The sequence below is a fragment of the Galeopterus variegatus genome, unplaced genomic scaffold (assembly GCF_000696425.1).
Source record: "Galeopterus variegatus unplaced genomic scaffold, G_variegatus-3.0.2 Scaffold68, whole genome shotgun sequence".
NCBI classification, from domain to species: Eukaryota; Metazoa; Chordata; class Mammalia; order Dermoptera; family Cynocephalidae; genus Galeopterus; species Galeopterus variegatus.
Window position 1 is genome coordinate 418,145 of NW_007726179.1, and position 22,807 is coordinate 440,951.

The 22,807-nt window shown below is 35.2% G+C and overlaps 1 protein-coding gene across 1 annotated transcript in view; it reads right to left on the reverse strand.

The window, feature by feature from the left end:
• Window positions 1–20,910, reverse strand: part of LOC103594376 (laminin subunit alpha-2-like) — a 256,089-nt gene extending 235,179 nt beyond the window's left edge. The window contains exon 1 of the mRNA XM_008577588.1: window positions 20,731–20,910. Within this exon, the coding sequence (XP_008575810.1) occupies window positions 20,731–20,842 (112 nt within the window). The 5' untranslated portion in view covers window positions 20,843–20,910. The remainder of the gene's footprint in view (window positions 1–20,730) is intronic.
• Between the last annotated feature and the right edge of the window lie 1,897 nt (window positions 20,911–22,807).

A 22,807-nucleotide genomic window follows, 5' to 3' on the forward strand; every position in this document is an offset into this window, starting at 1 on the left:
CCTCCTAGATGCCAGATGCTGCACAAATGCAGCACATACGATAGCAGCATGGTGGGAAAGGAAGCTGTAATTAAGACCATCAGATGGGATTTGATTGTCTCTTTCCGTGGTAATCATAATAACTGTTATGTACTTATTCAAACTTAGACATTTAGTTTATAGGATCTACCTGAAACCTATATTAGCTAATCACTAAATTTTAAAGTATTTAATATTAATTCTTAGTCTTAGAAGAATATATAGCTAATAATATCACAGCTGACTGCAGAGTTTCTTCATTATTTGGTTTGTAATGTCTCTTCAATCACTTTACTATCTCCTTATTCACAAAGTATACATACAAGAGAATAAAAATTAAGGCACGATGCCACTTTTCTGTTCTCTTTAAATATTCCCAATCGAAAATGTTGCCATAGCCTGGTGAATTCATATAGAATTCAATCACTAAGTGCTTCAACTGGTATAAAATAATAGAAGAAAACATATAATTTTGAGACAAATTCCACCTCTCCCACACTCTCAGTACATAAACACCTAAATAAAGCAAGAAATAAAAAGAAAGAAATTCAAATACATAATATGATAAAGAATCTTTTTATACTATACATTATGATCTGTAGGGCTAACGTGACAGAAGTATTTGGACAAAGGTAGATTCATCAATGAGAATCTGAAGGAAATGACGTTTTAGTCCCATTTTAAAAATAGAAGAGGAGGTAGGGTGTTCAAAAGTAGAGTGTGTTAAGAAGAGGGGAGGGTGTAATTGATGGCTCAAATAGCTTAGTAAATGCATAAAGGGGAAAACTGTCTTTTTGCAAAAAGTGGATAAAAACAGATAAATTTAGAAAAAGTGAAGAGGGAATCTTGTCCAAGTGATGAGCTTTGAAAATGTGAAGAACTTAAGAAGGAAACCAGCAGGAAGCCTTGAATATTAGCTTCTATGATATATTTAAAATAGCTGTTAATCTCCTAGAATCATCACTTAAATTTAAATATTTAATTGGAACATCACGTTTCAGCATCCAATGATTTTACACCTTTACCTCATGTCCTGGTAAATTCTATCTTTGGTTCCTTTTTCTATACTTGAGTAGAAATTGTGACTGCCTGCTATTGATAATGTCATAATCTTAACTATCTCCTTATTTTCTCAATACTTATAAGTATGAAGTAAGTGTTGCTCCTTATAGTTAGCTCTTCCTTTTCTATTATTCCTTATTCAGTATTTACTGTGACTACCGTAACTCTGTGCTATGCGTTAAGGATACAGCAGTACCAAAACAGACCTGGGCCATGCTCTCGAAGGTCTTATACCGTCCCCCTACTCTCAAATTCCCTTTTGTAAGAAAAAATCCTCACTTGCTGAAGGACCAGCTCTGCCTTGCCTTTTATTAGAATTCCATTCTTAAAAAAAGGAGAAGAACACAGGTACCATGTTTCTTGAACTACAATCTCTTTTTAAAATTCTAAGTATGTCACCATTTTGATTGTTAATAACTCTAAGGAAGAGACCACGTCTAAGGAAATGGTTTATGCATTTTTTGATATATGGTAGAAGTCCTGCAAGTAGTAGTTTTTGAAAAGGTTTTTGGGGTTTTTTTTCCCCCTGGGGGAAAATAAAAACCAAACTGGTGGTATCTAAGAAGAAACAAATAAAAATGGAAATAGATGTCAATAAAATCACCCCATGTGAGTGTAGATCTTAAATGTAGATCTTAAATGGGCATTATTTTCTTACCTAGTGTAATTCTCATTGGAAAGGGCCTCACATCGAGAAATGTTCTAATTAAGCCAAGAAGTACGTATTCCTTATCCAAAGCTTAAATACTGCTCAACTCTTACTGAATATCCTAAGGAGACGGGGGAAAAATAAATAAATAAATATATATATATTTTTTTTAATTTAAGGTAGCCTCGCCTTTTAAAATATTTTATTTATCATGTAAGTGGTATTGATAGCAATACCTCCTATCTGTCCATACTATATTTCAGTATTTGTGGAAATTTACATCTTACAAAAATATGTATTCAGACTGTAAAAGCATTAGGGGGAAAAAAAGTACATATACAGGAAACACTTCTGTCCAAAAAGAATGGCTTCTTCATTCAATTTTTTGAGTGCCTACCATATGCCAGACTAGAAGATAAAAATAAAGCAGTAGATAAAATAAAAGGCAAAAAGTTCTATCATTATGAAACTTACTTTATTAATTTCTAACTATTAAAGAGATGAAGATCTTGGAAGAAGAACTAGTTGATTAAATGCTCTTCTTGCTTTCTGCAATAGCAATATCTTTTGAGATTTATCTGAAATAGAATGAATTGGTCTTCCAACTTACTACATAGCTGAAAATCACAAACAGGGCAGATTACATACACGAATCTAATTTTGACTTAATCCATGGAATTGTATTCAGAAGAATCTGACTACAGCTATGTATTAACTCAAAATTTAAAAAATGTATATGTTTCTCCTAGGCTTTGGAAATGGAGGTCATTTTAAACAGAGTTATCCAATGGTATGGGGAGAGAGACAACAACGTAAGGAAATAAATCAGCAAGGTTATTCTAGATAAACATCAAGTTTTTTAAAGAAATCACAACACAGAGATGCGTGCAAGACAGGAGATACTTTAAATTGATTCTCAGGAAAGGCCTCTACAGGAGGTGACATTTGATGTGAGACTGGAATATTGAGGAGACATCCATGCAGGGATCTGAGGAAACAATGTTCTGGACAACAAGTACAAAGACCCTAAAATGGAAATAAGCTTGGAATGTTTCGGAAATGGAAGTACTTTGCTATTGCTGGAATATAACAGAAAAAGAGAATAGTTTGAAATCAAAGAAAAAGACAGGGGCTAAGTCACAAACAGTCTTGTAAACTGAGGAATTTGGAGTTTATTCTTCTTGCAATAAGAATGCATTGAAAGGTTTAAGCAGAGGAAAGATATAACATGATTTACCATTGTCAAAGCTCACTGTGGCTGTTGCGTGGAAATGGATTGTGAAATAGGAAACAGGATGCAGGGAGAGCAGCTGGGAGGCTGTTGTAGTCTCATGAGCAAGGAGAGACAGTAACTAGGTCTAGAAGGCAGTAGAGATAAAAAGATGTGGACATATACAAACTAAATTTTGGTGGCGACAGGCTGATGATTTGGATGTGAGAGGTGAAGGAAAGATAAATTCATGTAACTTATGGGTGTCTGGTTTGATTCAGAGGGGAGATGGTGGTACCATTTTCCATACTGGGGAAAGCTGGAGGGAGAAGAGTTGAGGAAATTCAGAGTACCTGTGTTCTGTAGTAGAAAACGTTGGGTTTGAGAGGCCTAGTAGACAACTAAGTGCAGACATCAAACAGGCAGTACTATTACCATCCACGTCTGGGTAGTGGCAACTTAGACCAGCCTATGACCATCTCTAATCATGTTAACTCTCTGGCCAACAAGGCCAGTTCCTACATGTTTCAAGGCAAGGCTGTAGCTGGCCATGCTGAAAACACCACTCAATGTAGTCTTTGAATAGTGTTCCATCATCTTCTGACTACACATTGAGTACTTAACTCCTTTTAATCCTTACAACTGCTCTGTAAGAAAGGCGCTATTACTACCATTATTTTAGAGTTGAGGATGATGAGGTTCAAAGAAGCTAAACAATTCACCCAACAACACTCAGCCAGCAAGATGTGAGTTTAGGACTCAAACCTCAGAAATGTAACTTCTAAATCTAATCTCAAAAGTGGTGTGCTTAATGCCCACACTAGCTGGACTTCAGATACAAAGTCACAGCACTAGAACTATAATTCCTGTTAATCAATAACCAAACCAGTAAGATTTCTACCTCGATCCATCTACCCCATGAAGGGGGTCAATTAGATGATACTCTCTACTCTGGGAGTTAACACAGCATAATTACAAGACATTTGGTTGACAAATAGATAAGCTACTCCTTCCTATTGCTCATTTGTTTCTTTAAAAGAAAAGCTATAAAAATAAAATACGTAGTCATTTTTGTGGTAGTTCAGTTCAACTTTGGTCTTGGGCATACCCTGGATCAATTAATGACTGAGTTAATGACTAAAGCTATCCTTTTGCCATCACTTGGCACATATTCATTAATTGACCAGGAAAAGTCCCAGGCCTTGATTATTTTTGCTTTAACACTTCACAAAACAACAAAGAGAAAAAAACACACTCCTTATCAGTTAAGAATTCCAAGCTTGCTACAAACTCTTATATGACTCTCACTAATTTAAGATAAAACTGATCCAGCTAGGAATTTACTTTATTAAATGCTATCTCTGCAGATTCTTTAAAATAAACAAAATCTTCATAGACTCTTCTGATACATCAGGACATAGTACTGAATCCAGATGGCTAATATTATCCAAATGGTAGTCTTTGCATAGGGAACATCACATAAAAGGAAACATAATCACCTCTGATTATGTCTCCTTCCCCTTTTCTTAGTGTTTTGTGCTGTTTCAGTGTTGAAGCTATACGTTGTCATGGTTAGGTGAATGGGCCACAGAGTCAAACCAGATCCAAATCTTGGGCTCTACCAGTTCACTGGTTGACCTTTGGCAAGTTAGTTAATATTTTGCATTTCGATTTTCTTTTCTGTTACATGAGATTAACAGTATGTACCTTTGATGAATTAAGGGACAAGACATGCTTAGAACAATACTTGCCCATGGTTGAACATTCCATACATGTTAACTAGTTTTATTTCACTATGCTTTTTCTCACCAAGCAGATCTGATAACTTAATACAGCCCTGGACTGTCAGGAAGGAAGGTCGGCAGGTAAATTAATTCACACTAAAGTGAATAATGACACCACAGTAAACAGTTTGGAGAAGAACAGCCTGAGAGGGCAATGTTTTATCTAAACGAATTAATATCTGAAGATAAAATTTCAGATCCTAAATGGATGAGGAACTTTAGAATAGCGTTGCTTTCTTAGCATCTCTCAGGTAGCACTATGTCAGGAACCCTATGGACAAAATCAGTCATTGAAAGTTGAGTGAAAAATATTTTGTGGAAGCTTGAGGAAGAGACTAAAGAGAAATAAAAAAGGTTTTGCAGAATTTTAAAACATCACTGTCTACATATAAAGTATGTCTATAGCTACTTGCAAAACCAATAAAAATGGGATATGCACTTTACAAAATTTCCCTCCCATTTTGGTTAACTTTTTCTATGTTACTGGCATGTATGTGTCCAAAAAAAAAAAAAAAAAAGGAAGAAGGAAAAAAGAAAGGATGATGAGGGCATGCTGTTCAGCAGGACACGGGTTCCAGTCTGTTCACTTTGCATAACATTAAACACTTTCTAACAATAAATAATGAATAAATAAATAAGAAAGTCTGTTAAATACAAATTCTAATATATATGAAACCAGTTTAATTATTAAAAATAAATTACGGGCCGGCCCGGTGGCGCACTGCTACAGTGCGCCGCTTGGGAGCGCGGTGGTGCTCCCGCCGAGGGTTCGGATCCCACATACAGACCGGTTCCCGCTCACTGGCTGAGCAAGGTGCGGGTGCGACACCGAGGGTTGCGATCCCGTTGCTGGTCCTGGTCCGGTACAGGCGCGACACTGAGGGTTGTGATCCGTTGCCAGACACGAAAAAAAGACAAAAAGGAAAAAAAATAAAAAAAATAAATAAATAAAAATAAAAATAAATTACACTGCAAATGGAGAGGATACATCAGGATGGAAACACATGAACCTCAAAAATTTGGTCATTTTAAATTGTGATGCTAAAAAGGATCTGAGCAATTTGTCTGCTTATCCTGTAAACACCCCACCACTACTCAGGTTCAGACCCATCAGTGTTTGAGAAGCAGGATCTATAAAAATCTGAATTCCTTGCTTGTCAGAGCCTATGAGACAGACCCCTGAACAGTGAAAAAATTGGTCAAAAGAAGGATCCTTGAGTCTCTGGACAACATCTCACAACAAAACAAGGGAAAGAAACCAGATCCATCATTTGACACACTCATAATGATCTTTGGTGAAATGGGCACAGAGGAAAGGATCACATTTTAGGTTCTAAATATTATGAGACCCTTCAAATGCTTTGGGAATCACAAAACCTTTAAAGGTTAGAAACGGATGAAGGAAACCCTACATTCAAAGAGACATGAGATGCAGCACTTCCTACAAGGATTCTTTTCATGAAAAGCATGAAGGATCCCTCCTGATGTGAATTCCAGAGCTTAATAAGGGAGCTCAATAAATAATTGTGCTCCACTAATATTCAGGATTCTAAATATTAGCATGCTTCCTTTGTGTTAAATCTTGCTCATGAGTTCACGTTTTAAATCCATTAGGAACAACGTAATATTTTTAACTTTGGGCAAGTGAACATTTCCAGTTTGGGCAGGTGAAAAGAAAGGAAGCAGGCCAACGATATGGCAGAGATTTTGATTTTCTATATGTGTGCCAGGATAGATTTAGCCCTTCCTGACTTTTTTTGCAGAAGCAGCTCCTCTGGATTTCTGCCTCCTTGGAGAGAAATGGTATCTCTGGCTAGACTAGACCTAGGGTAAAAATTAAAGTTGTCTTGGCTCTTTCTGATTACAAAATTTACCTTCACATGCCTGTAGCACTTGAAGAAGCTTCAGGTGGTGAAAAACTCAACTATACTCTAACCCTGTAATGCTCAAAGCATGGTCCGTGAATCCCTGGGAGTCCTCAAGACCTTATCCATGGGTACACAAAGTCAAAATTCTTTTAATAAGACTTAGACATTATTGGCCTTTTTAGTGTGTTGAAATTGCACTGATGGTGCAAAATTGATGGTGGGTAACAGCCATGGTGCATTAGTACAAATCAAAGCACAATATTGAATCAACCTAAGAGTCCATCAATAGAATAATGGATAAAGAAAATGTGGTATCTATACACAATAGAATACTATTCAGCCATAAAAAAAGAATGAAATCCTGTCATTAGTAGCAACATGGATGATCCTGGAGGACGTTATGTTAAAAGAAATGAGTCAGGCACAGAAAAATAAATACCACATGTACTCACTCACATGTGGAAGCTAAAAAAAGTTGATCTCATGAACTAGAGAGTAGAATAGTGGTTACTAAAGACTGGGAAGGGGAAGGGGAGGAGGGAAGAGAAGAGGTTGATTCATGGGTATTGAATTACAGCTAGATAGGAAGGATAAGTTCTAGTGTTCCATAGCACTGTAGGGAGACTACGGCAAACAATAATTTATTATATTTTTTCAAATAGCTAGTAGAGAGGATTTTGAATGTTACCAATACACAGAAATGATAAAGACTTAAGGTTATGAATATGCTAATTACCCTAATTTCATTGTTACACATTGTATACATGAATCAAAATATCACACTGTACCCCATAAATGTGTAAAATTATTATGTGTCAATTAAAAATATATATATACACACGTATTCTATGCATTGAATTGTGTCCCCCAAAGTTTCATGTATTAGAGACTTAATACCTGCTGTGACAGTGTTAAGAGGGTGGAAAATCCTATTATGGTAATTGAAAGGTGCGGCCTTTAAGAGGTTATTATATTGTGAGAACTGCACCCTAGTGAATGGATTGATCCATTCATGGAATAATGAGTTCTGATGGCTTCAGAAGGAGAGCAAGTGAGGAGTTAGCTCTCTCACTCGAGCCATTCACCATGTGATATCTTGATCTCTGTAGATCCATCATCAAGAACAAGGCCCTCACCAGATGTGTTCCCTGGACTTTGGACTTCCCAGGCTCTGAAACTATAAGCAATAAATATTTTTCCTTTCAAATTACCCAGTTTCAAGTATGCTATGATAAGCAACAGAAACAGACTAATTCAATATAAAATTTAAAAATTCAAGACAGGTACCAAGCTATGCTACTGGTCATTTTATTTTTCACCACTCCATCTTTTAGGGGGAAAAAAAGAGCTAGTTCCACAGAAAAATATCATTGATTAATTAGGAACAGTGATTAAATTTATTAAATCTTTACCATTGGGAACATCTTTTTAATATCAATTATCTACTAAAGTATGATGGTTGATTTAAGGGAAAGCACTTGTACAATTGTTTGAGTTACAAGCTAAATTATCCACTTTTTTTTTAATCCATCTGACATGGTTTTTAAGACTTGATTATTTGATAGACATATTCTTGACTATAAATAAATTAATTCTGCATTTTAAGAATAGTAACTTACAAAATTTGTCAGTAATTACATTTGAACTTGCAAATGAAAATTAAAATTTTGGAAAACTTGAACTTGTCTCTTCCACTGTAAGGTTAACAGCTTCTTTTTTTTTTTTTTTTTTTTTTTCTTGACCGGTAAGGGGATCGTAACCCTTGGCTTGGTGTCGTCTGCACCAGCCATCCCTATATAGGATCCAAACCTGCAGCCTCGGTGCTAACAGAGCCACACTCTCCCAAGTGAGCCACGGGGCCGGCCCTAACAGCTTCTAATATTCAAAGACCTTTCTCATATGATCAATAGTGACACAAAAAAATGATTTTTATAAATAGTTTACAATGAAATTTGTCAACTTTTGGGTAATCTGCATAATTAAGTGGATCAATACTTTCCAAATGATCAATGAATGATGTTATAACATTACATATGGGTGAAATTCTTACTAAGTGCAAGATGGACCGGTAGAATATAATTTATGAGAGTACAAAAATATCACTGATACAGTTGCAGATACCACACTGCAGCCAATATTTAAAAACTGTTACTGAGTTTTGGTGTAGTATCAAATAAAATTTGTAGCTGTCTTGAAGGCATTAAAATCCCCTCTACTTTCTAGCAACTTTTTCTATATATGATGTTGTATATTTCTTTATATTTTGGATATAACATTATTTTTCATAAGGCTATGTTATTTGTGTCAATATGTAATTGTTTTATTACTGTTACTTAAAATTAATAAACATTTTTAAATTTTCCAATTTTAATTCCTAATACAATAAAATAATAAATATAACCAATGGAAATCAAAGCTTCAATTATTTTTAAAAGTATAAAGGAATCTTGACACAAAAAGTTTGAAAATCCCTGGACTGTTTTTATGATTAGTGTTTATAGTTCCACTAAATATTTACGAATCGCTGTTTGTAGGCAATTGGTATACATTTTCAGATACCAGTTTTTGCTCTTACACAGTAATGTCTATATATTTATTGAACAAATGATTTGTGCCATGTTTGAGAACAACACGCCATGTGTCCTTGAAAATACAGAAAAACTAAATGTATTAAGAAACACAGGGAAAAAAGACAACAAAAAAAGGAAGGGTGAAGCTAAACTTCATAAACCAACAACACCTACGGAAACCCTGTCATTTACTACAATAAGGAATAGTATTTATGATGTTATTTGTACAACACATCTCATTTAATCCTTACAACAACCCCATGAGATAGACTCAAACATTATATTGTCAGTTTTTCAAATGGGAAATTGAGTTTAAGCATAGTTAAATGACTTATTCATTGTTGAAGTTAACCTCTCTAGGAAGGGCTGAAGGCAAAACTTGTATTCTGGAGTCCCAATTACAAATCCAGTAATTTTTCTAACATATCAGTATGAAAAATTGAATAGTTGCACATTACATGTTAGGCATAATTGAAACTTTTTAATGGTAAAAGGGCCTATAGGAAATATTCTGTCTGAAATTTTTTTTCAAAATCCAATATTCCCATGTTTAGAAAAGCATTTTTCCCTAGAGATCTGTTAGGGGTTATATGATTTTTTGAGTAGTTTTTGTTGCTGTTGCTGTTATTTTTGTTTTTGTTTTCGGTTTTTTTTTTTAGAAATTTGCCAGTAATTTAATACACAGATAGACACACTAAAAATTCTCTCTATCCAGGTTAGTATTAAATATGTGTTCCAAGACTATTTTTTCACCTCAGTGATTAAAGAGAGTCTAAGTACAGAGAATATATATTGAGAGCTTTTCTATAATCCAATTAAACTTTCCATGGAAGACCATCCTGAAACTAACTTACACTGTGCCAAATACACTAAATTGTCATCTCTACCCAAGTAGGTGTCAATAAGGACACATGCTTCATAGGGTAAGAATAATAACTAACCTTTATAGGGCACTTACAATATGCCATATATTTTTCTAAATACATTACCTGTACTAAAGGAGTTCTAAAAGAATAGAGTTTCACCCCAGTCAGACTGGGAATTATCTGAAAGACAGAGAATAACAAATGCTGGAGAGGATGTGGAGAAAGGGAAACCCTCATACACTCTTGGTGGGACTGTAAATTAGTGCAGCCATTATGGAAAACAGTTACCTCAAACAACTATAGATAGAACTGCCATACAATCCAGCAATCCCGCTTCTGGGTATACACTCAAAGGAATGGAAATCATCATGTCGAAGGGATACCTGCACTCTGATAGTCTTGCAGCTGTATTTATAGTAGCAAAGAGTTGGAATTGACCTAAATGTCCAACTAGATAAGGAAAATGTGGTATATACATTCAGTGGAATACTACTTTGCCATAAAAAAAGAATAAAATTCTGTCATTGGCAGCAACATAGATGAACTTAGAGAAAATTATGTTTTGTAAAATAAGCCAGGTACAGAAAGAGAAATACCACATGTCCTCACTCATAAGTGGGAGCTAAAAGAAAGCAGGCAAGGATGGAGGAAGGAAAGAAGGAAGAAAGGAAGGAAGGATCATAATAATACATTGAACTTTCAAAAAAAAAAGAGGACAGAATTGTGGTTATTAGAGTGGGAAAGGGAGAGGGGTAGGAGAGTTAGCAAGAAATTAGTTAAGGGTCACAAAGATTGATTACATTTTGTAAACATGATATTCTAATTATCCTGATTTAACCACCACATATTGTACACAGGTACTGATATTCAAATCTGTAACCCACAAATACATATAATCAATTATATTTCAATTTTAAAAAACTGTCAAAAAATAAAAGAATAGAGTTTAACATAATAAATTCATATCCAAAAATAAGATATTACTAGAAAAAAGATTATTGTACCACATTTGATGTATAAATAGCCACAAATGCTGTTAAAATTTCCATCGTGTTGTCTGTTTTAAATCACTTCTCACACTGCGCTACTAGCATAACTATTAGCTAATTATAGGAACTTGTGTTTCTTCTTATCTCTGTTACTGACTTGTTATGTAAACTTGATAGAATTCTTCGGTCCCTCTGTGATGAGATAGTTTGCCATCTACAATCTCTTCAGGTCTACTCAAAGAAATTTCTAGAATATTTTGCTCTTATTAAGCAAAAGAGATGTGGCATATGCCCTGCAAATATTATTTTTGAGCTTTATGCTCAAATAATAAAGGAGAAAGGAGAAAAGAGCTTATATTTACAGATTAGCTGTCAAGTATTTTCACATATATTATCTAACTTAATTCTATTTTACTAATAGAAAACTTAGACTATATTAATTCAGACTCTTGCTCTTAGTTAAGTGTAACTTAGCTATGAATCCAATTCTTGCCATCTCCCAATTTCACACTTTTTCTACTATTCAAAATTATCTTTAAAGCAGAGAAATGTATATAAAAAATAAAGATACAATGAGTCACATGTTAATAAGACCATTTATTGTAGGCTAAGCTATGAAGTTCATTATGAAGAAATGCTACAGCACAAATTCCAATTAATACTCAATTCATACATTTGTGTTTTCAAGTATACAAGCAAATTCCTTCACAAACGGACTAAGCTGAATTTGGTATACCACACAGTGTTGGAGAAAAGTGTGTCTTTGAGACAGAGAATTATTTGGCACCAAGACAGTTTTTAGACTTCTCTTTTTGAGGCATTTTGAAAATTCACATTTCCTACTAGCAGCTCCGTGTTTTATATTCACTGTTCTGTGTATGCCTCTCAACAAATCAGTGAGATAGAGCAGCCCCCTGAAATGACAACTGTATCACGCATGTTCTCCTTCAAACTTCAGTTTCATTCGATAATAGAAGAATGCACAGCAGGCAATAAGGGAGGACATTGTGGCAGCTACGCAAGGCTTATGAAAAAATATATTTAATGTCGCAAATTCTGCTAACTCTATTTCCCCTTTGGAATGGGACTTTCTATGATACAGCAACATCTTACTGTTTTAACAGTGTAGTTACTGGACTGATAATTATAGTTATCCCATTTACCTTTTTTTTTTTTCTTTTCTTTTTTTTTTTTTGGTCTACAATCATTTATCAAAGCAACTAGGCTTTTCTAGAAATTCAATTTTTAGATTTCCCTATTCTAGTTTTTTTAATAAAACTAATAACTTAAGGAAAAGAAAATCTAATGACTCAAGGAAACAGAAACCAAATAGACAATATACTACATATACTAATAAGCTACTGTGAGGGCTAAGCTATACACGGTACATTCATACATACATACACATACACACCCCTTCAAAAAATAAGATGGTTGCAAAATTTTCTTTCTTAACTGGGTTCAACTTCAAATGGAACTTTTAAAATCTTTTTAGGCCAATGTTTTACATCTTTTAAGAAAGAATTTTGAGATTAACCCTGTTCTAATTCATAGGTATATCTGTTTGGTTCTTGCTCTGTTTATTCACTGGCATATACATATTGACTATTTTCAAAGATTTCATTATATAATAAATACCATTATGCTTCTAGCTTGCTGAAGGAATTCCTTTTAAATTAAAAAGACCCCTGAAGACTATACATTTTATTTCTCACTATTCCATAATACCTAATGAATCTCTGGTTTCAAATTAGACTAACATAACTTAGAAATGGAGATATGATTTTTTTCAAGGTATTTTATAAAATAAACATCTAAAATTCAAAAAGGGATGAGAGCTTAGGATCCATAAAATCCATTCTGCTTCTGTCCAGAAGCAGAAATATAAAATTTCTAATTCTAAAACTAGCATTGGAATTTTTGTTTGTCCTTCACAAGTTGCTAGGCATCTATTTTCCTTCTATAAAATGAAAATAATTATATTAACCTACTAAACAGCTCTACTATGTAAGTAAATGTGTTAATGCTCACAATGTACTAAATACTATCATACCAATCTAAACCATTTGGCATTCAAGACGCAGTTAAACAAAGAGCCTGGGGGAGGTACACAGCTCAGTGGTCAACTGAGAAGACCATACATGGCAACACATCCTTTGCATCTCACAAAGTGCCTTTCCTAAGTACCAGGCACTAAATGGTTCCTCAGGTCTTCATCGTTTGGAATTTGCATAGATTAACTTGCTATTTGAACTAAATTAGGCTTGTCACAAAAGGCCAGTGTTATGAGTAATAACCCACTAATAGACTATCCTCCAGGATCTTTCTCTTAATGGCATGTGTCTAAATAAAAGCCAAATAGCATAAAGTTCCCATATTAAATCCCCCATTCAAAATGACTTAAAAAAGAAAAAACTTTTTTACCCATATTACACATCTTTAACAAGCCAATGTCTTTAGCTTTAACTCATAATGTAAGTTCAGGTTCTGTCTCAAAACCATCTTTAGATAGTATTTACCAAAGACTTTTAATAAGGGAGATTTAAGTGAGGTTTTGCCTTACATATCATCTTAAAAGTTGTATTTGTTAGAATCATCTCTTTCAATTACCATATATTATTCACAAGCAGGATATTAAGGGAAAAGGAAAAAAAGATGAAAGGAAGGAAAGAAGTAAAAAGGAAGAAGAGAGAGAAAAAACTATGCAATTTTCTTCATACAACTTTTGTTACAAATGATAGAATTAAATCAGGCTAAAATTGTGTTACTTTAGTCCAAAGGTTACTGTAAGACTTACAGTGATCCTTAAAGTAGTTATAAAAATCGAAACAGAGCATAGAATAAGTTTCTATTCGTAAGAATGGGTAACATTTCAAAGTTCACTTCAAAAAAGAAGTCATCAGATCAATACATCACCATGTTATTTTTAACAACAAAGTGTCTAAACTTTACTTTTTTATTGAAATGGATAATAAAAAAGGTAACTCCAAAGTACATATATGTCCATGTGCAATTGTAACATTTTTATTTTAAAATGTACACTAGTTAAAATTACTCTAAGAAACCGATGACATATTTCTAAGTACACTGAGGAAGAACAAAAGGACCTGTGGAAGTTTGGCACTTGAGTTGTTTTTGAGGTACTGATGTACTTTGAATCATGGAATAGTTTCAAGGTGCCAAGAGGAAGAAAAGAAGGTAACGAAGTTGCAGAATGACAAGACTGTTGAGGTGGAATGCTCTGGAATGTGGCATTACTTAAACATGCTCAATGAATGGGACATTTGAGCAAGAGATGAATCTAAAATAGGACTAATAAAAAGTCCTATGCTTGAACTATTGGTCTAGTCCCATGGATCACTATTTGAGAAAAGACATAACTATGATTTTATTCATTCATTTAACTCTGCACAAAACTCACCCGCACCTCCCCATCTCATTCAGATTAATGAACAAAATGATAACAATTGTCAACAATGACCCAGTATATATGACCCAGCTCCCCATTTCTTCTCTGACCACTCTCACTGTGCTCCAACCCTAGACACTTACAAGTCTGTTTCCTGTGCCAAGAGCACTCTTCCACCTGGTATCTGTATGAATCACTCCCAAACCACTGTTCAAGCGTTTGCTCAAGTGTGACTTTCTCAATGAGGTCAACCTTTATCAACATATTTAAAACACCAATCAACCTCCCTCCTCTCCTAGAACTCCTGATTCCCTGACCATGCTGTATTTGTTTGTCCAGGACATTTATCACCTACTACATTCTGTACAATATAGTTATTCTTCTATGACTTCTACATTACATATTCACCATATTTCTGTCTCCCTGTCTTCTTCATCCCAATTGAATGTAAGCTCCACAAGAGCAGGATTTTTCAGGGTTTGTTTGTTTTATTTTGTTTGTTTGTTTGTTTTGGTCTGTTTTACTCACTGAATTAGTCCATTTCTGTTGCTTTTAATAGAAATACCAGAAACTGGGTAATTTGTAAGAAACAATATTTATTGCTTATAGTGTTGGAGGCTAAGAGAGGGCCTTGTTGGTGGGTGGTGACTATGACAGAGACACAGGGTATCACATGGCAAGAATGGCAGAAGCAAGAGAGAGCTTCTCACACTGTCCTTTTAGAGCCATCAGAACCACACCCTTGACCACCATTAAACCATCAATGGATTTGGGACACAGTCCTCACAATCTAATCATCTCTTCAAGGATCCAACTTTCAATTACCATAATAGAATTTCCCACCCTCTTAACACTGTTATAGTGGGGTTTAAGTTTCTAATACATGGAACTTTGAGGGACACAATTCAATTCATAGCACTCACTAAACATATTCGTTCATTAATCACATTTCACTACACGTAGCCTGAACCTCACCAATTTCCTTCACAAATTCTGACCTTTAAATTCAGTCTTATCACCTGCTAAAGCCAGAATTGTCTTGTTTCTATCTCCTTGGTGTATACTCAGCCTGGCAAGAGTCTCGTGAACGATGTACCAATCTACTTTTGTCTTTCTCTAAACTCTACCTTATTTTCTCATTTCTTGCAACTGGGCTTCTGCCTAAGTTACTATTTAGCTACCCAGTTTAAAGTTGTGCCTATACACAAACCTGAAACCAAATCTTCTGAATTAGAAGCTAAACAGTCACTGCAACCATTGGCAATCCTTTTTTCTTGACCTTTTTTACAGTCTACAGCTGCTACATAATAGCCCACTGCAAACTGAACAGATTACCTGGAGTCACCATTCTTTTTTTTTTTTTTTTTATCCTTCTTGGAAACTCTTCCAGTCATGCTCTACCCACAAAGTAGAATCCAATTGGATTCGACTTGAATCAAGCATGCATTTGATATACCTTTTGGACTTTATAATTTAGACAGCTAGCCATCCACTAGTCTTGTTATACATAGGTTAGATTGAGATTAATTTCCCTGTTCTGGACCCCATTAGGTCCCAATTCTTCCCCGTCCACTATGGCCAGAATTATGGTTCCGTAATCTAAAAAGAAAAATTATTAAAGAAGATGTAAGACTTCATATAAAGTTTAAGTGAAATTTTTAATAGTTCACTGCCAAATCTATTTGGACCAAAAAAATAATAGTAATGATAATAATACTTCAATCTCAGATGTCCAAGTTGAAACGTCTAGTGCATTAGTCACTCTCAATGAATAATTACTATTTATTAAATGTACAAATGGAAGAACAATGATAATGCTCTGCTTTAGATAAATGGGGACTGAGAAAATATTGAGATGTGAAATCCACCAAAAAGTAAATTTTTTGGAGTCATAACTATTGCAATATAGTAGAAAGGTATGATAAGAATTCCAAAACCTACTACTTCAGAAATTCTTCCTGTTTTACTAAATCCCACCCATAAAATATAGACTTTTTGTGTTCTTACAGCAGTCGTATCTGGATAGAACTCTTGGGATACTTATTTGAGTTTTAAAATAACTATATCTGCAGAAGATGAAACTGTAGTTATTATAGTATAAGTGCCAGTTGTCCCTTATTTCAGGAGCTAGAGTACTGAAGTGACTTGAGGAAGAATTGGCAAAGCATGTGCAATTTTTTCATAATCCTCAGCAACTCCATAAAGACTCAGTTCATTACTTTGCATGAAATCCTAGGATAGAAAAATCTTAAGAATAAGATAGACCAGAAATCTGTATACATTGTTATGAGATAAAATATAATATAAAATTTATATCAATTTTATTAATTCTACTATATATGTATTATAATAATCAATGTTGAATATGTTCTTATTCTCAGTCATACATTTTATCTGTTATGAATCATTTTTACTAAACTATTAAGACAATATGTAGTGAACAAGCCAAAAAGTTATATATGTAGCAAAAGAAAATATCAAAATAATTAATTCCAGGTTTATGGCCACAATAAATCTCCTGAAAATTTCTCAGGTAATTTATAAACTGTTCTCACATTTTAAAACACAGGATGTTTTAGAACTATGCAATTGACGGTATTGTAGAAATTCCATACTAAAGTTTTAAGTATTCTTGCCAAAACTTTATGAGCATTGTCTCAAACATGTTTTTATTTTAAATCCCAGAGGCATCTAAAAACCACATTTACATATATTTAACATTTTCTTGACATTTTTGTGAATTTAGAAATTTAAACACAAGTATTCACTCCAAAAACAATAGACTATAATAACAGAATCTTAAAATTTGAAAAGGACTAAAGACTTGATGAGTCTTAGCTTCTTTTCAGTAGAGGTATCCCACCCTAAAGCATCCCTGACTAGCTGTGCATGGACGTTTCAAGAAACAAGATGCTCAAACACAGCCCAGTTATTTCTGAACAGTTCACAATGGGGAGTGGTGGGTAGTGGGAGAGTATGGACAAGGAGCAAATTTCCCTATTTTATTGAAGTCAAACCTTCCTCTTTGTCGTATTCTATGGATTCCAGTTCAGCCTTTAGAAAGGACATTTTAGTCCCTCTTCTATATAACAACCCTTCTAAAAATTTGAGGATATCTCTTATGACTTCCTCTCCCTAAATCTTTCCTTCTTCAGATTAAAAGTCTTTACTTGGAACATTCCTTCTTTGAGAAGATTTCATTCTACACTTTCTCCTCTGAATTTACACCTGTTTGTCAATGGAGTACCTAAATGTGTGTTAACCAACAGACCCATCTGCTTGTATGAGCTTTGCATGAAAGTGAGTTAACTATTCTTTCACTGTGTCACACTCCACTTTCATACTGAACTTGCTGCAATTCAAACTGGTCTTTCTCATCTTGTCTTTGTACTCATTCCTGTACATGTAAACATGTAAGGACACAAGAAATTTCCAGAAGAGGGAAAATGGAATTATTTAACATCTGGATATGAATTTTTTTAAAAAAACAAAAAACCCCATGTAGGTTCTGCTCATGGTCCAGACTACAGAGACCTTTAAAATTACTGGACCTGTTATTAACAAGCTTAGCCACCGTAATCAATATTGGACCACCAGTGATTCTAATAATCTTGAATTTTATGTTTTACATCAAGCCATTACCAAGATAGGTGAACATAAGAAAACCTCTGTCACACTAATAAAGACTTCTTTCCAGGTTGACCTGGATCCACTACGCAGTATTCTTTGGAAACTATCTTCCAATCAGTTCTATTTATCTACCACTATGCTTCCATTTCCATATATTATTCACAAGAATGTCAGAAAAATTTTATCGACTGCCTTGATGAAATGCAGAGTCACTTTGACCACATCATTTCCTTTTTTTGTCAATCTTTAGTTAAAGAATTTCCTTGGAATATAATACTTGGTGAATCGATGCTATTCATACTACAATCCAGTATGTTATAGAAACCCCATAAGACTTTAAATAAAAAACAAAAATCTGGTTAAGCTTAGATTACAACATCTAAAAATTCTTGTTTCGTGTCAACATTCTTAATAGATTGGCACCATACTATAAGGGAAAACAGAACTCCTGCACAATTAGTACTTGGCCAGGAAGGTCAGTGCTAGTATAATCGAAAACAGAAAAGTTGATGATAGCCAAGAAAACACTTCTTCAGTCAAACTCATATCCAGCGATCTCCACGGAGGCTTGCTTCAACAGAACAACACTGAAAAGGAAACACAGCCTCAAAAAATAAATGGAAAGAAACCTTGAAACTGTAAAAAGGGAACTTCTCCATAAACAATACTGAAAGTGTCTTTACTTATTGAAAATTAAGTTGTTCTTAACAGTTAAATCACAGCTACTCCAAGCCACAGGTTTTAAATTTGTCCAATGAGAAGAATAAAAACTGAAGGTGAAAAAAATATCATGTATATAAGGCATTTTTAAATTATAAAGTACTTGCAAATTTTAGGTATCATGAAATATATTTTATATGTATGTTTAATATTAACAAATTTTAACCATTTATCCTTGAGCCAACCTCCAAATATATTGCAAATGTTCTATAATAAAGACAATAATAGACATCAGAATGCACAATTAGCAGTCTGTAGTAGATTCTGTGTTATCACTGTTTTTCATAAAATTCCCTATTGTATATAGCATCCAAATGATCTGTCAACTGAACGGCATTATAAACTCTTTCTTCTGCATTCATCTCATCCTGTGCCTGGACCTTAGATATCAGAGTTAATTTTACCTAAATTGAAAGAAAGAGTAAATGGGAGGAGAGAAAAGAGGAGAGTGTGTGTGTGTCCTGGGAAAATTCTCAGGACACCCACTTGATCCCTACTCTGTATGCTTTGAGCTTCTGCCCCATTCCAAGTGAACAGAAGGGATGGTGTCCCTTGACCCTCTTCTCTAGTAGCTGCCTAACAGTATAAAAGTATTACATATTGTTAAAATACATCATATAATTGAGCAAATACTAATAGTCAAAAGTAGTACTTTTAAAAATTAGCTGCCAGAGAAATTCTCAAAATTGCTGCCTCATAAATTCTATTAATTAAGCCACATTGACCCTATTTTACCTCTCAAACAAGTAAAAGGAAAAATAGAAGAATAAAGTTATATAGTGAACTTTAGGTCATTTTTATCCTAGGAATTTTAATCAGGGAGTTATTATTATGGCAGTGAGTTTAGGGTGGGTATCTTTTTACTCCTTTAAAAAAAATAGTACTGCTAAAAATACTAGTTCATAAGAACTATCAGAACTATTTGACATGTTAACTAGAAGTTAACTAGCAGAGAGATAAATATATTTCAAAATTTTAGCAGATTCAGCCTCATCAAAACTTTTAAAAGCTTCTAACTTCTAGATGCTGTACTCTTAGGGTAAGTATTTGATATTTGACACCAAATCTTAAATGTTTCTTAACTATTTTTTACTTCAAGTTTTTCAACTTACAAAAATGCTTGCTGAAATACTCTGTAACACATTGTGTTTTAAAATGCTGCATATGGGCCTTTTTAAAATTTCATAATAATAAAAGTCTTCAAAGACTCTCAAGAGCTTTAGAGATGATATGCCTATAAACATGAAGGTGCTCTGATGAGAATAATTGAAGTTACATTAAACACAACTGTTTTCCAAAGTCCTCTAAAATGTATAACTGGTTACTGTGGCCTTATGATACACACGACAGAGAAGTCTCCTCTGTATTTAAGCAAGAAGAGAAATTTCTCTACAATAAAATAGGATATCAAGATACGACGTGGGTATGGAAAAGGTGAGGCTGGAGGCACCATTGCCATGAAAGAGAAAATCCACATACTTAACTAATTTATAAATCCTGTTCAAATACTTGGAAACAAAGTCCTTTAAACAAAACAAAATAAAACAAAACAAAAGATACATCAGCTGCCTTTTATAAAGTTCCTAGATGAACCACAGCTTGGGAAATCTTCCTCTGCAGGAATAGAATCTAATTTGGAGAAACTTTTTTTTTTAATTGGAAAAAAGTTTGCTCTTGGAAAGACTTCGGTAAACGGTTTGCAAGATGTAGAGTGATACCAAGACCTCTCAGAAACGAAGGAAGATGAAAAGCGCTCGCGTTCTCTTTGCTGGAGAGAGGTAATTCCCCCTACTCCACTCACTCAGGGAGTTGAACGTGAACTTGCATCAAGCTTAGCACCACTTGCCCCAAAGCGCACTCCCTAAAGGCACAGCAAGAAAGCGGTCCCCAGCCTGCAACTCTCCGAAGAAGGGACCGCCAAAGGACGTAATCAAGAGCCCGTGCCTCGACTGTACCTCTTTGCTGATGCGCCTGTGGCTGCCGCTGCTGCTGCGCCCGCTGCGCCCGGCCGCCCCCCAGGCCCCCGGTCAGCAGCAGGAGGACGAGGACCCCGGCGGATCCTGGCATCGTGGTGGCCACGAGCGGATCCACTCCTCAGGAGCTGCAGGAGTCGCTGCCGCCCTGTCCCCTGGCCCTGGCTCTTGAGCCGAGTGAGCAGCAGCTGCTGGGGAAGAGGAGGGGACAGCCCCCTCTGGCTTTGGCTCAGCCGCCGCCCGAGGGTGCGGGGAGAAAGAGGACACTCCTCCACGCCCCACTTCTCGGGCGCCCGGCCCCGCACACGCCCGGGCACGGGCCCTTAAAGGGTCCCCCTTTCCTCCAGCGTTGCTTCCCTTGGAGACGGGATCATTCCTTAGCTCGATCTGTTAACTGAACTTCGTTTAAATTAAAGAAAATAATTGCTCTGAAAGCACTTTGGGCTCTGTAAGACCCCTACAGATGGAAAGCGTTGTTTGTAGGATATTAGAACAGTCAGGAACTTTACATCCTGAGAAAGGCCTGGCGAAGCCTTGTGCAGCCGCTGTGTATCCAGGTGGAGACGGGACCAACGGGGCCAGTGTGACTGTGGAGTTCCTGGGAGACCGAAGGTGTCCTCCGGGGACGCTGCTCTGCAGGCCAGGGGACCGACTGCTTGGTAGACTGCTGCAGGGCGGCAAAGGAAGGGCAAAATAAAATTGCTCCACTGAAATGTTCTGACAACGTAATGGTTAGATTAAGGCTTTCGGTTTAGTCAGGAGACTTCTGTTTCAAGGGGATGAAGTACTTTGCAATGGTTTCCTTTCAGACTCCAAATTTCATCTCTTCCAGTCCGTTTCTTCCTTTTAACTCAACTTCTGCAAGTTTCTCTGCCACTCTTGTTCAGATGACAACTCCTTACTAGGTTTTTGTTGTTTGTTTTTTATGGCCTAGGTCAGTGGTTCTCATAAGGTTTGAAGCAGCTACTTAATGGGTTTTATGAGACTTGCAGGATGTCTTTCCATTTACTCAGGAAGGGGTACTGGGGGGTTACTATTGGCATTGGTGTACTGTGGGGTCAGGGTGCTATTTGTCCCACAGTGAACAGGACAATCCTACACCATAAATTGTCCCTCTCAGACTTCTGAATGGGCCACTGGGTATTCATGCAGGTAAAAACCTTGCATTGTATTTGAAACCTAACATAAGTCTGTTTGCACATAAAACATTTTTTGTGGTTTTTACCTGGATGTATACTACTATATAAATTAAGGAAATGAACTAGTTTCTGTTTTTAAATATTACCAAGATTTGTTTACCATTTCAGAAAAAATCGCATCACTGATAATCCTGCTCATGGTATTTGAGTCACCAGGACAATATAAATACCAATATCCTATCAATTGGTGTTGGTGACTCTAGGAATAGGTTCAAACTTCTATTGCCTTGTGCCTATTAAGGTAGTTTTCCCTAAGCATTTACATACTGAAATATAGTGTTTTATATAGATGGGTTTTTAAAAATTTTTTGTAGGTTGATATTATATTGATATTTGAAATATTATATTGAAGTTATGTTATATAATCTATAAATTTCCTTTCAGTAAAATAAAGGGGGTATTGTCCATAATAAGATTGATTGGGAATCACTAGCCAAGACCCATCCTTCAATCTTCCTTAGATCTATTAACGTCAGTACCAGGAAACTTTATGATCTTTTTGCCTTAATGTAGAAATTTGCAAAATAGAATCTGATCCAAGTTTTCACACTTAAATACCACATTATTTATTACTATAATATATAGCAATAATAAAATGTATAATATTCAAGTGTTTATTATAATTAAAACTCTAATATTTGTCATTTTCTTTAGTTTTGCTTGAAAGTGTTTTTCAAGCATCTCTAATAGCAGAGAAGCACCCTAAGCTGTTTCTAAATCAATTTCTACACTCAAAATGACTGTTTTCACTCAACAATATCATGGCCTCAACTCAAATCAGTTGATCTAAATGAACAGAAAAGGAAAATCGGAATAGTAGAGTTGCTAACTCTAACTGTAGAATAGAAATATATCGTGTT